The 11,254-nt window shown below is 45.5% G+C and overlaps 1 protein-coding gene across 1 annotated transcript; it reads left to right on the top strand.

Annotated features, from left to right (window-relative positions):
- Positions 1 to 1,517: 1,517 nt before the first annotated feature.
- LOC128054658 (purine nucleoside phosphorylase-like) lies at positions 1,518 to 7,673 on the top strand. The gene is made up of 6 exons (XM_052647305.1): positions 1,518 to 1,630; positions 3,493 to 3,662; positions 5,651 to 5,754; positions 5,960 to 6,135; positions 6,227 to 6,417; positions 7,150 to 7,673. Exons 1-6 carry the CDS (start codon positions 1,575 to 1,577, stop codon positions 7,365 to 7,367), a joined length of 915 nt encoding a protein of 304 aa, XP_052503265.1. The 5' UTR covers positions 1,518 to 1,574; the 3' UTR covers positions 7,368 to 7,673.
- Positions 7,674 to 11,254: the final 3,581 nt, after the last annotated feature.

Genomic DNA, 11,254 nt, shown 5'->3' with positions numbered 1-11,254 from the left:
TGTGGACACAGTCAGGAATGGGGTTGCAGACAGGTGGTTAGAGGCTCTCCTCCCTGACTTCTTTTCTTTTTTTAATTTTTTAATTTTAAAATCTTTAATTCTTACATGCGTTACCAAACATGAACTCCCCTCCCACCTCCCTCCCCATAACATCTCTCTGGGTTATCCCCATGCACCAGCCCCAAGCATGCTGTATCCTGCGTCAGACATAGACTGGCGATTCGATTCTTACATGATAGTATACATGTTAGAATGCCATTCTCCCAAATCATCCCACCCTCTCCCTCTCCCTCTCCCTCTAAGTCCAAAAGTCCGTTATACCCATCTGTGTCTTTTTTGCTGTCTTGCATACAGGGTCATCATTGCCATCTTTCTAAATTCCATATATATGTGTTAGTATACTGTATTGGTGTTTTTCTTTCTGGCTTACTTCACTCTGTATAATCGGCTCCAGTTTCATCCATCTCATCAGAACTGATTCAAATGAATTCTTTTTAATGGCTGAGTAATACTCCATTGTGTATATGTACCACAGCTTTCTTATCCATTCATCTGCTGATGGACATCTAGGTTGTTTCCATGTCCTGGCTATTATAAACAGTGCTGCGATGAACATTGGGGTACATGTGTCTCTTTCAATTCTGATTTCCTTGGTGTGTATGCCCAGCAGTGGGATTGCTGGGTCATAAGGTAGTTCTATTTGCAATTTTTTAAGGAATCTCCACACTGTTCTCCATAGTGGCTGTACTAGTTTGCATTCCCACCAACAGTGTAGGAGGGTTCCCTTTTCTCCACACCCTCTCCAGCATTTATTGCTTGCAGATTTTTGGATCGCAGACATTCTGACTGGTGTGAAGTGGTACCTCATTGTGGTTTTGATTTGCATTTCTCTAATAATGAGTGATGTTGAGCATCTTTTCATGTGTTTGTTAGCCATCCATATGTCTTCTTTGGAGAAATGTCTATTTAGTTCTTTGGCCCATTTTTTGATTGGGTCATTTATTTTTCTGGAATTGAGCTGCATAAGTTGCTTGTATATTTTTGAGATTAGTTGTTTGTCAGTTGCTTCATTTGCTATTATTTTCTCCCATTCAGAAGGCTGTCTTTTCACCTTGCTTATATTTTCCTTTGTTGTGCAGAAGCTTTTAACTTTAATTAGACCCCATTTGTTTATTTTTGCTTTTATTTCCAGAATTCTGTCCTCCCGGACTTCTAGCCCTCTTCCCGCACAGGCTTCCGAGCTGGAAACCCGACGTGCTGTAAGGACCGGGTGCAGGGACACAACACTGGATGCTCCCATCTCCCTCCGCCGCATCTCCCCTACCGCCTCCTCCTAAGGTAAAGTGCAGCTGGAGAAAGGTACTGCGGGTGGAAAGAACTCAGATTAGATTTACAGCCTTGCCCTGGGCTATTGAGTCGGGGCGGGTCACCATGGAGACAAGGCCGGTTGCGTACTCGCTTGCCATTGGCTGGGGACTCTGGCGCTGGGGATATAACGAGCCAGCGCGGTGCAAACAGTGTGCTGTGTGGATAACACTCGGTGACTGAAGCCGGCTGAGCTCAGCGGAGCCGATATGAACGGAGAAGGGCAAACTCATCGAGACGGCGTCTTCGGGACCATGGAGAATGGGTAAGGCGGGGACCAGGCCCAGGGGATCCAGGAGGCCCCTGGGGAGAGGAAATGGCTGTCTTCGAGCCCTGAAAACACAGCACTCTGGGTCTCGAGAGGGCCAAGAGAGGGAACGAGTGCCCCGGAGATGCAGATATGCCTGGCTTGGAGCGCGGTATCAGGGGCAAGGCAGCAGGGCGGTGGTGCGGCCGGCCGGGAATCGAGCAGGGTGGCGCCGCCAGAGCAGGAAGGGGACAGGCTAGTAAGCCGTGGACTACTCCTTAAAGGAGCCGGTGTGTGCGTGCGTGCGCCGGGCCACGCACTTACTGAAGTGAGTATAGAGAGAGCGTGCTCCTCCACCCACGTATCGGGGAAGAGGTCTTCTGAACCCACGTGCTCCTCACAGATTCCGATTCGAGTGTGTAGGGAAAGCCCGCGAGGTACTTTTGGTGCCTGTATCTAGTGTTCGTCCTTCCAAGGAGAGAGTACTCATCTCGTACTCTCGCTTCTCTTCCCTCCAAGTTGGAGGTCCACTTAAGTTGCGGATGGCCTCTCCAAGAAAACGAAATTCCTGCTCATGAAACTAACAGATCCTTCCCATTACCTGCCACCTCTCCTTCAGCCTTACTCTCCCACCCCGCACTCCCTCGTGCCCTTGCCTTTGAAAACCTTTATTTCTGCTTTTGTCTTTGAAATCCCTACCCAGCATTAGGGATCACAGTAGCTTTAGGGTGCCCAGGGATTCGGGGCGTTCTTGGGATATTGATGGCTAATGAAGAAGTCCTGTAAGCTGTGGCTCCGACGTGCTTGATAGGCCAGGGCCTCACAATTATTTTCCTTTCCTTTGCACCTTTTGGGGATGATATTTGATTCATCTTTACTATCTCACTCTTCTCTCATCTCCATCTTCCTTTGACCCCAGTCCTATTGCCCCCACCCTGTCCCTGGCCCAGCTACTTGCCTGAGGGTAGCCCAGTGTATGGTAGTCATCTGATTTCCAAGGCAGTACCTTTGAAAAAAAGAGAAAGAAAAAGGTTTCCTCTGGAGGTTTGTTTGGTTAGTTGTGTTCAGCTCTGTCACACCTCAGTCTCCCCACCTCCCTTCTCCTTGTTTTTTCCAGATAGGTATGAGAGAATTGGACTAGAATTGTGAGAAAAATTCTCAGTTAATTGTTGGGGATGTCTGGTTATGTCTTTAGGTCTCTGAAAGGCAAAGGACCTTGGATCTTGATGAAGAGAAGGAAAGATGGGAGAAGGCAGGGAGGAAAAATACAGGCAGGGGGAAGAGTTGTTAAAAAAAAAAAAGGTTCAAGTTCTGTGGATCTGTACCATGATTTTATGGACTCAAAGGTCTTTCGAGCTTGTTAGCAAGTTTTTAATTCATTTTCAAACAGAGCTTATACAATAGGTGAGGCCAATCACATTTCCTTGCTTTACCCTAGAGGAAAGAATTTGAAGCACAAGTTAACTTGCTTAAAAAGACAAAATTGGGACTAGAATCCAGATAGAGTTCTGCTTCCCTCCAGGCCAGAATTATGAAACCTGGTTTTCAGATGAAAATTACCTGAGGCACTTTTGTAAGAGTATAGATTCTGGGGCCTCTCCCCAGAATGATCAGTCTGTAGAGGTGGGCTCCAGAGTCTATAGTGTTCACAAACTGCTGCTGAGAAACTTACACAGCCAGTTCTCCCCCAGCCCTTGACAAGCAGAACTTGGCCTGGATTTGCTTCTTTGTGCAGTAGCTTGTTCTAGCTCTTTGACCAACTTCTGTATCCCCTGTCATCTTGGTACCCCTGCCAGCCTTTCTACACTGAAGGTTATTATTTTATGATACCCTTGGGTTGGGAGTGAATCTCACCTTGGTTTTCCATTTCTTCCCCCTAGATTTACATATGAAGATTATCAAGACACTGCAAAATGGCTTCTGTCTCACACCAAACACCGACCTCAAGTGGCAGTGATCTGTGGTTCTGGGTTAGGAGGTCTGATTAACAGATTAACTCAAGCCCAGACCTTTGACTACAGTGAAATACCAAATTTTCCCAAAAGTACAGGTACTGGCAACGGGAAGAGGGGATGAGACTGAGGGATACTGATGGGATTGTGATGGGAGGGCAACCCTTCTATGCCTGATCCTGGGCATCCTAGTAGCATTTGCCGAGCAACAACTGTTGTGAGAGAGGGGGAAAAAACCCATCAAGAATCAGAATGAGTTTAGAAAGAAATTCCTCCAGTAGAAACGTTTTAACAGACAGAGCATGTGTGTGTCAATGGTACTGTATGATGACATATTTCCTATGCCTAATGACTCAGTTCCTTAAAGCTTTACAACACTTCCCCTAGACATCCTTTCCCCCCACACACCGTGGTCACCACATCCTCAGACACCTCACTCATTTCTTTCAGTCTGCATCCCATGTGGAGAAAGAAGTGCCTGTGACCTCCCGGGACAAAGTCAGCCCCCCACCCCCACCCCACACCCCCACCCTCACCCTATCCTGTGTGTTCCTACCATTCTCAATCTCCCCAGCTCTAGTTCCAGTCCTAGAATAAGGCACACACTGGTACATACCAACAAATGAACACACTGGCTGCCGTGTTCTTGCAGACAAATACCCAGGTAATATATGAAAACACAAGACTTGGTTCACACTGACCTTTGTTGGGGGTGGGGAAGGGCCCCCTATGCACAGTGGAGCTCTGAGGCATCTGAGGAGAGTGTATCCAGCATCTCAATAGCAGCCAGAAGGTTCCAAGGCCAGACTTCCCTGGAAGTCCAGTGGCTAACACTCCCCAGTTCACTGCAGGGACTGGGTTCCATCCCTGATTGAGGGAGTTTCTCATGCCAAGGGTGAGGCTTAGAGGAGGGTCAGGTGAGAAATGGCCAAATTTACTTGTTCAAGGACAAGGGTAGTTTATTTGATTTAATTATTAATTTCTCAGGACTAACTTCTGTTGGTTTATTATTAATTTTTCAGATTGTGCCTTCCTTTCTCTTTTCCCTGGAGAGTTAAGACTTTTAACAGATATTTTTCATTCCTTTTGGAACAAGACTAGGAGACCAGAGCAGGGAGTGGCAATGGGGTTGGAGAAGGAAATAGTAGAGAGAAGGGAGTGCAAAGTTTTCTCAGGGAGTAGTGACTTTGGCTCCATCTGCCACTCTACCCAGTGACAAGGGCACTGCACTCAGTGGATTAATCTTTTTAAACTTTGTCAATTTATTTTTTATACTCTATTTGGGTTTTCCTAACTGTATCACCTCTGCTCTATTACAGGTAACTTTTTCATATGCTCCTCAATCTCTGAGTACCCCCTGAACTCTCCCTCTTTGTTTTGGTTGTTCTCCCAGACCATTGATTCCCTTTAGAAATGGTAGATGAAAGAAATAGTAATAATTGTTACTATGTCTGTGTGAGGAGTTATCTTTGCAGTCCCATGCCCCTACCTGTCACATACAGGGCATGTATTCCCACAGGACTATTTTGTGAGTCACAGAAACGACTTGTATGGGTCCAGTGTCCGCCCATTTCCTTGTTCATAGACTTTTTAAAGTTTCTTTAAGAAGTAACGGTGTATATTCACATTGAACATGTTTGCCCCCATCACTCTAATCTCAGAGTGTACTTGTATCTAAGTTTATGATTATTTTCTGTCTCCCCCACCCGTGGCTTCCCTGGTGGTTCAGTAGTAAAGAATCCACCTGCAGTACAGGAGACCCTGGTTCAGTCCCGAAGCTGGGAAGATCCCCTGGAGAAGGGAATGGCAACCTACTCCAGTAGTATTCTTGCCTAGAGAGTCCCATGGACAGAGGAGCCTGGCGGGCTACAGTCCACAGGGTCACAAAGAGCTGGACACGACTGAAGCAGCTGAGCACACCTCCACCAGACTTAAACTTTCTGAGAGTGGAGAGGATGACGTTTTCTATTGGTTAATTATACTCTCACATGTTGAACAGAGTGAGTCGGGCCAGTGTAGGTGCTCAGGGGATATGTGTTGTATGAAAGCATCATTCCATGCATTTCCTTCTCTTTTCTGCATACAGTGCCAGGTCATGCTGGTCGACTGGTGTTTGGGATCTTGAATGGCAGAGCCTGTGTGATGATGCAGGGCAGGTTCCACATGTATGAAGGCTACCCGCTCTGGAAGGTAAAACAGAGGCACAAGCCTGACTGGGTCTGGAAGAAGGGACATAGACCTCTCTCTCCTATTTTACTACCTAGCTGCTTAAGCAAGGTAGATTTTAGGTCCCCCCGCCTTTCTCTTCTTTCATGATGTATGTCATGTTTTTCTGCTTGGGTGTATTGGTAAAATTTTAAAGAAAACTCTCTGATGTTTATTTTTCTCTTCTAAGGTGACATTCCCAGTGAGGGTTTTCCGGCTTCTGGGTGTGGAGACCCTAGTGGTCACCAATGCGGCTGGAGGGCTCAACCCCAACTTTGAGGTTGGCGATATCATGCTGATCCGTGATCACATCAACCTACCTGGTTTCAGTGGTGAGAACCCTCTCAGAGGGCCCAATGATGAAAGGTATCTCTCCTGCTTCTTTTTGTTTAGATGGGTCAGCTTGGGAGAGCTTGCTGTATTCCATTAATCTGAGATAATCCAACCTGTGCTCTAGGTTTGGAGTTCGTTTCCCTGCCATGTCTGATGCCTACGACCGGGATATGAGGCAGAAAGCTCACAGTACCTGGAAACAAATGGGGGAGCAGAGAGAGTTACAGGAAGGCACCTACGTGATGGTGGCGGGCCCCAGTTATGAGACTGTGGCAGAGTGTCACCTGCTGCAGAAACTAGGGGCAGATGCTGTTGGTGAGAAGGGGAACTTGGCTGGTGGCTTCATAATTTGGGGGGACTTTTTTGTTTTGTCTTTTTTCTTTTTTCTGGCTGCTCTGCAGGGCATGTGGGATCTTAGTTCCCCAGTCGGGGATTGAATCTGCAGTCCCTGCATTGGAAGTACAGAGTCTTAAACACTGGATTGCCAAGGAACTCCCTTGACTTGGAGGCTTGAAGAGAGGATCCTGGTAAAATAGGTTGGAAAAGAGTAAAAGATTGTAGCTTTAGATGATACACTGAAGTAGGGGTCTGCTTTAAGGGAAGATTGAATTAACTGACTTTAAAGGTGATTGGGAGGTTTGCACTGTAGCCTCAACCCACCACTCAGCACCAAGGACTTTAACCAGAGTAATGCTAATGTGAGAACTGTCCATTGTGTGATAACTGTTTTTGATTATTTTAACAAAAATCGTAGGTACCTTCTATACCTCTGGCTGGAAAATAGAATTGCAACATTAGAATTGACTTAAAAATGGTCACACACAGAGATAGAAATAAAGCATTGCAGTGGTGATATTATAAGAAATGTGTAAAGCCCCCTGAAGCCCAACTTTTTAGATAATACAGTACAATCTAAGCTTGACACTAAATTAGCTGCTTCTTTGGATGTTTTCTTAGTGTCGAATTGTCAACGAAGTGGTGAATGGAGGTGAGGCTAAGGGTCATTTGGGGATTCTGACAGTTGGTTTCCCTCTTTCTTCACATCAGGCATGAGCACGGTACCAGAAGTTATAGTCGCAAGACACTGTGGACTTCGAGTCTGTGGCTTCTCACTCATCACAAACAAGGTCATCTTGGATTATGAGAGCCAGGGGAAGGCCAATCACGAGGAAGTACTAGAGGCCGGGAAGCAAGCTGCTCAGAGATTGGAGCAGTTTGTCTCCATTCTTATGGCTAGCATTCCACTGTCCCAGCACGCCAGTTAACCAGCCCCGGCGTGGGTTGGCCTCTCCATTATGGGATCTGAGGAGCTGCTACCTACTTCAGCCCTTGCTGGAGTCACGTGCCTCTGCCTTAGTTGGCGGCAGAAAGGAGGGTCACCTTCCCTGCTTCTCCCACCAGACCTTACTGCTGCTGAGCGCTCTTCTGGTCAGTTTGTCATCTCAAAATGATTTCCACTCCTATTCCTCTTCAAGAACTGGAGACCAATCCCCAGCACACATCCAGGGATTTGGTTTGGGGCCCTCAAACTCAGACAGTAACTATTACTGGCTTAAGATGGTCCTGTCACATTCCTCGGGGCTCAGTTCTGCCTCAGAGCACTGGAGACCATACAGGGAACAGCCTGTTCCTTTTGGATTTTTATGCTATTGTATTTTGAGAATAAAGAGAAAGATGAAATAAATTTCTTCATTTTTATGTAGTTTGGGATAAGGTTGGGATATGGACCTAGAGTGACATGAAAGCAATCATGAGACCTCATTTTGTTTGACTCTGTTGCTTCTCAGACAGCAAAGAACTGAGATGAGGTGGTATGTGAATTGAGGGTAGGATGAAGCAAAGGCAAAGAGGTGAAAGTGAGAGGACGTGCTAGAAGATAAGGAAAGGCTAACTTCTGGCACCTGATGGCTACTTCCCTCGGATCAGTCTTCCTCTGCCCCTTTGCTTTCTGGTAATTTTTGTCTGCTCGTGAGTATCTGAGTTAGTTCACTGATCTCAGCTTGTGTTCCATCGTTGCCACTTCCTTGTTAAGTCCTAGTTGTATTTCCTATTGATTTCCTTCAGTTCCCTCACCCAAACATCTGCCATAATTCACGGCAGCCATACACTCCTTCTCTCCATTCTCACAGTGCAATGGCAAATACCCTTTTCTCTGCTGCTTGCCATGCCACTGCTGATGAGAGTGCTGCCAGCCCTTGCGAGGCTGACTCATACCCTGGCCTCTCGGACCACCCCCTTTCCTCCTATTGCTTTTTCCTGGACATTAGCCTTTCTTTTCAGTCTGCTTGATCAGAACCTCCCCGTGACATAAGCCCAGGCTTGCCTCGTTGGCTCACTGAACTCTTTGTGCTTCTCAGTTTGCATTCAGCTGACTGGCATGTTTGAAAGACATACTACTCCCACCTCCTCAGGCCTGTTTGCCTTTTGGGAGAGGGTAGAGCTGGGTGAGCCTCCAACAGTGGTAACATTTCAATTAGTAGTAGTATAATGTGGAAGAGAAATTTTGGCAGGAAAGCTTTCCAGAACTCTTATAAATAATCCTTTGTTTGGTAACTGACCTACTTAGCTGAACCCAACACAAAAAGCATTCTGGAGGGGCACTATGACGACTCCTTTCATCCATTCTTCTTTTCATCAAGTTAGTGAATACTTGTTTAACACTGAGCTAAGAGAATGTTAAGTTCAGAATATAAAAATGATCTTTTCCTCTCAAGGGCCTTACAGTTCCCTACAGACATTTTGTTCAGTCTCCAAGTGGTGTCCGACTCTGCAACTCCATGCACTGCAGCACACCGGGCTTCCCTGTCCTTCACTGTCTCCTGGAGTTTGCTCAAACTCATGTCCGTTGAGTCAGTGATGCCGTCCAACCAACTCATCCTCTGCCGCCCCCTTCTTTTGCCTTCCATCTTTCCCAGCATCAGGGTCTTTTCCACTGAATCAGCTTTTCACAACAGGTGGCCGGAATATTGGAGCTTCAGCTTCAGTATCAGTCCTTCCAATGAATATTCAGGATTGATTTCCTTTGGGATTGACTGGTTTGATCTTGCAGTCCAAGGGACTCTCAAGAGTCTTCTTCAGGAACACAATTCAAAAGCATCAATTCTTTGGTGCTCAGTCTTCCTTATGGTCCAACTCTCACATCCTTACATGACTACTGGGAAAACCATAGCTTTGACTGGATGACCTTTTGTTGGCAAAGTGATATCTCTGCTTTTTAATACACTGTCTAGGTTTGTCATAGCTTTCCTTCCAGTGAACAAGTGTCTTTTAATTTCATGACTGCAGTCACTGTCTGCAGTGATTTTGGAGCCCAAGAAAGGAAAATTGGTCACTGCTTCCACCTTTCCCCCTTCTATTTGCCATGAAGTAATGGGACTGAATGCCATGATCTTAGTTTTTTTAATGTTGAGTTTGAAGCTAGCTTCTTCATTCTCTTTCACCCTGATCAAGAGGCTCTTTAGTTCCTCTTCATTTCCTGCCAGTAGAAATACGCATTTCCAAAGCTATTACCTGTCCATATAAGGTGGTATAAAATAGGTACAAGTCACATGTTATGGGAGCCTAAAAGATAAACTGGGTTGTGAGGATTGGTTACTGAGAGAAAGGTTCTTTAACGTTGACCTTAGTCTTCAGGGTTGACCAAGGGAGGAAAAGGATTTCACATGAGGGCGAGCCAAAGTGCAGAGCAATGAAAAGCACTAGGCATGTTCAGGGGCCATTGTCACAACAGGTGTGACTAGAACAGAAGATGTGGAGACATAGCAGATGGGCATTTGGAGGTTAGAAGAGGGCTGCATTTTTGGTGCTGGGCTTTCGTACCCCAGATCTGCAGTGTGGTGGGTCAGGAACCTGAATAGTGCCATCTGAAAAATATGTCCCAGAGAGACTTGAAATAGTTAAGGGCATTTCTAGAGCTTTAAAAGGGCGTCTAGACTTTGTGTGTGTGTGTGGCCACTGTGGAGCATGCAGGACCTTAGTTCCCTAACCAGGGATAGAGTCTATGCCTCCTGCAGTGGAAGAATGGAGTCTTAACCACTGGACCACCAGGGATGTCCCTCTAGCCTTTTAGATTTAGAAGGTGTCATGTATTTCATAATAAAATACTAGGCTAATAAGAAAGATTATGCATTTGATATCCTAATTCCAAAGTCTAATTACTTAGATCTAAGTACAAAGAGTAGGACTCACCTACTTTCTACATGTATATATTACTGTATTCATGTTAGGACATTAAATATACTTTCATGGTGACAGATAATTGTGTATTCTTTATAGTACAAACTAAGCTATGACAAGGAAAGAAGGTACAGGCAAGTAATAGTAATAATTATTAATTCTAAATCCCTAGAATTCTAGGTTCAAGGGGATATAGGTTGGAAGGAAACATGAACACAAAATGTCTTCAATTTAAAAAACAAAAACAGCTTTACTGACATATAATTCACATTTGATAAAATCCACCGATTTAAAGTGTGTAATTCAATGATTTTTAGTATATATGCAGATATGCTCAATCAGCCATCATCTGAATCCATTTTAGAACACTTTTATCATCTCTAAGGGAAATCTGTACCCTTTAGCTATCATTCTGTATCCTCCCCACCCCCTACTCCATGCTACCCTCCTCAGTTCAGTTCAGTTCAGTTCAGTCGCTCAGTCGTGTCTGACTCTGCGACCCCATGAACAGCAGCATACCAGGCCTCCCGGTCCATCACCAACTCCCGGAGTCTACCCAAACCCATGTCCATCGAGTCGATGATGCCATTCAACCATCTCATCCTCTGTCGTCCCCTTCTCCTCCTGTCCCCAATCCCTCCCAGGATCAGGGTCTTTTCCAATGAGTCAGCTCTTCATATCAGATGGCCAAAGTATTGGAGTTTCAGCCTCAGCATCAGTCCCTCCAATGAACACCCAGGACTGATCTCCTTTATAATGGACTGGTTGGATCTCCTTGAAGTCCAGGGGATTCTCAAGAGTCTTCTCCAACACCACGGTTCAAAAGCATCAATTCTTCGGCCCTCAGCTTTCTTTATAGTCCAACTCTCACATCCATACTTGACTACTGGAAAAACCATAGCCTTGACTAGACAGACCTTTGTTGGCAAAATAATGTCTCTGCTTTTTACATGCTGTCTAGGTTGGTCATTACTTT

The sequence above is a fragment of the Budorcas taxicolor genome, chromosome 10 (assembly GCF_023091745.1).
Source record: "Budorcas taxicolor isolate Tak-1 chromosome 10, Takin1.1, whole genome shotgun sequence".
Classification (NCBI taxonomy): Eukaryota; Metazoa; Chordata; class Mammalia; order Artiodactyla; family Bovidae; genus Budorcas; species Budorcas taxicolor.
Note: the sequence above shows the minus strand (reverse complement) of the source record. Positions and strands in the feature narration are given on the sequence as shown.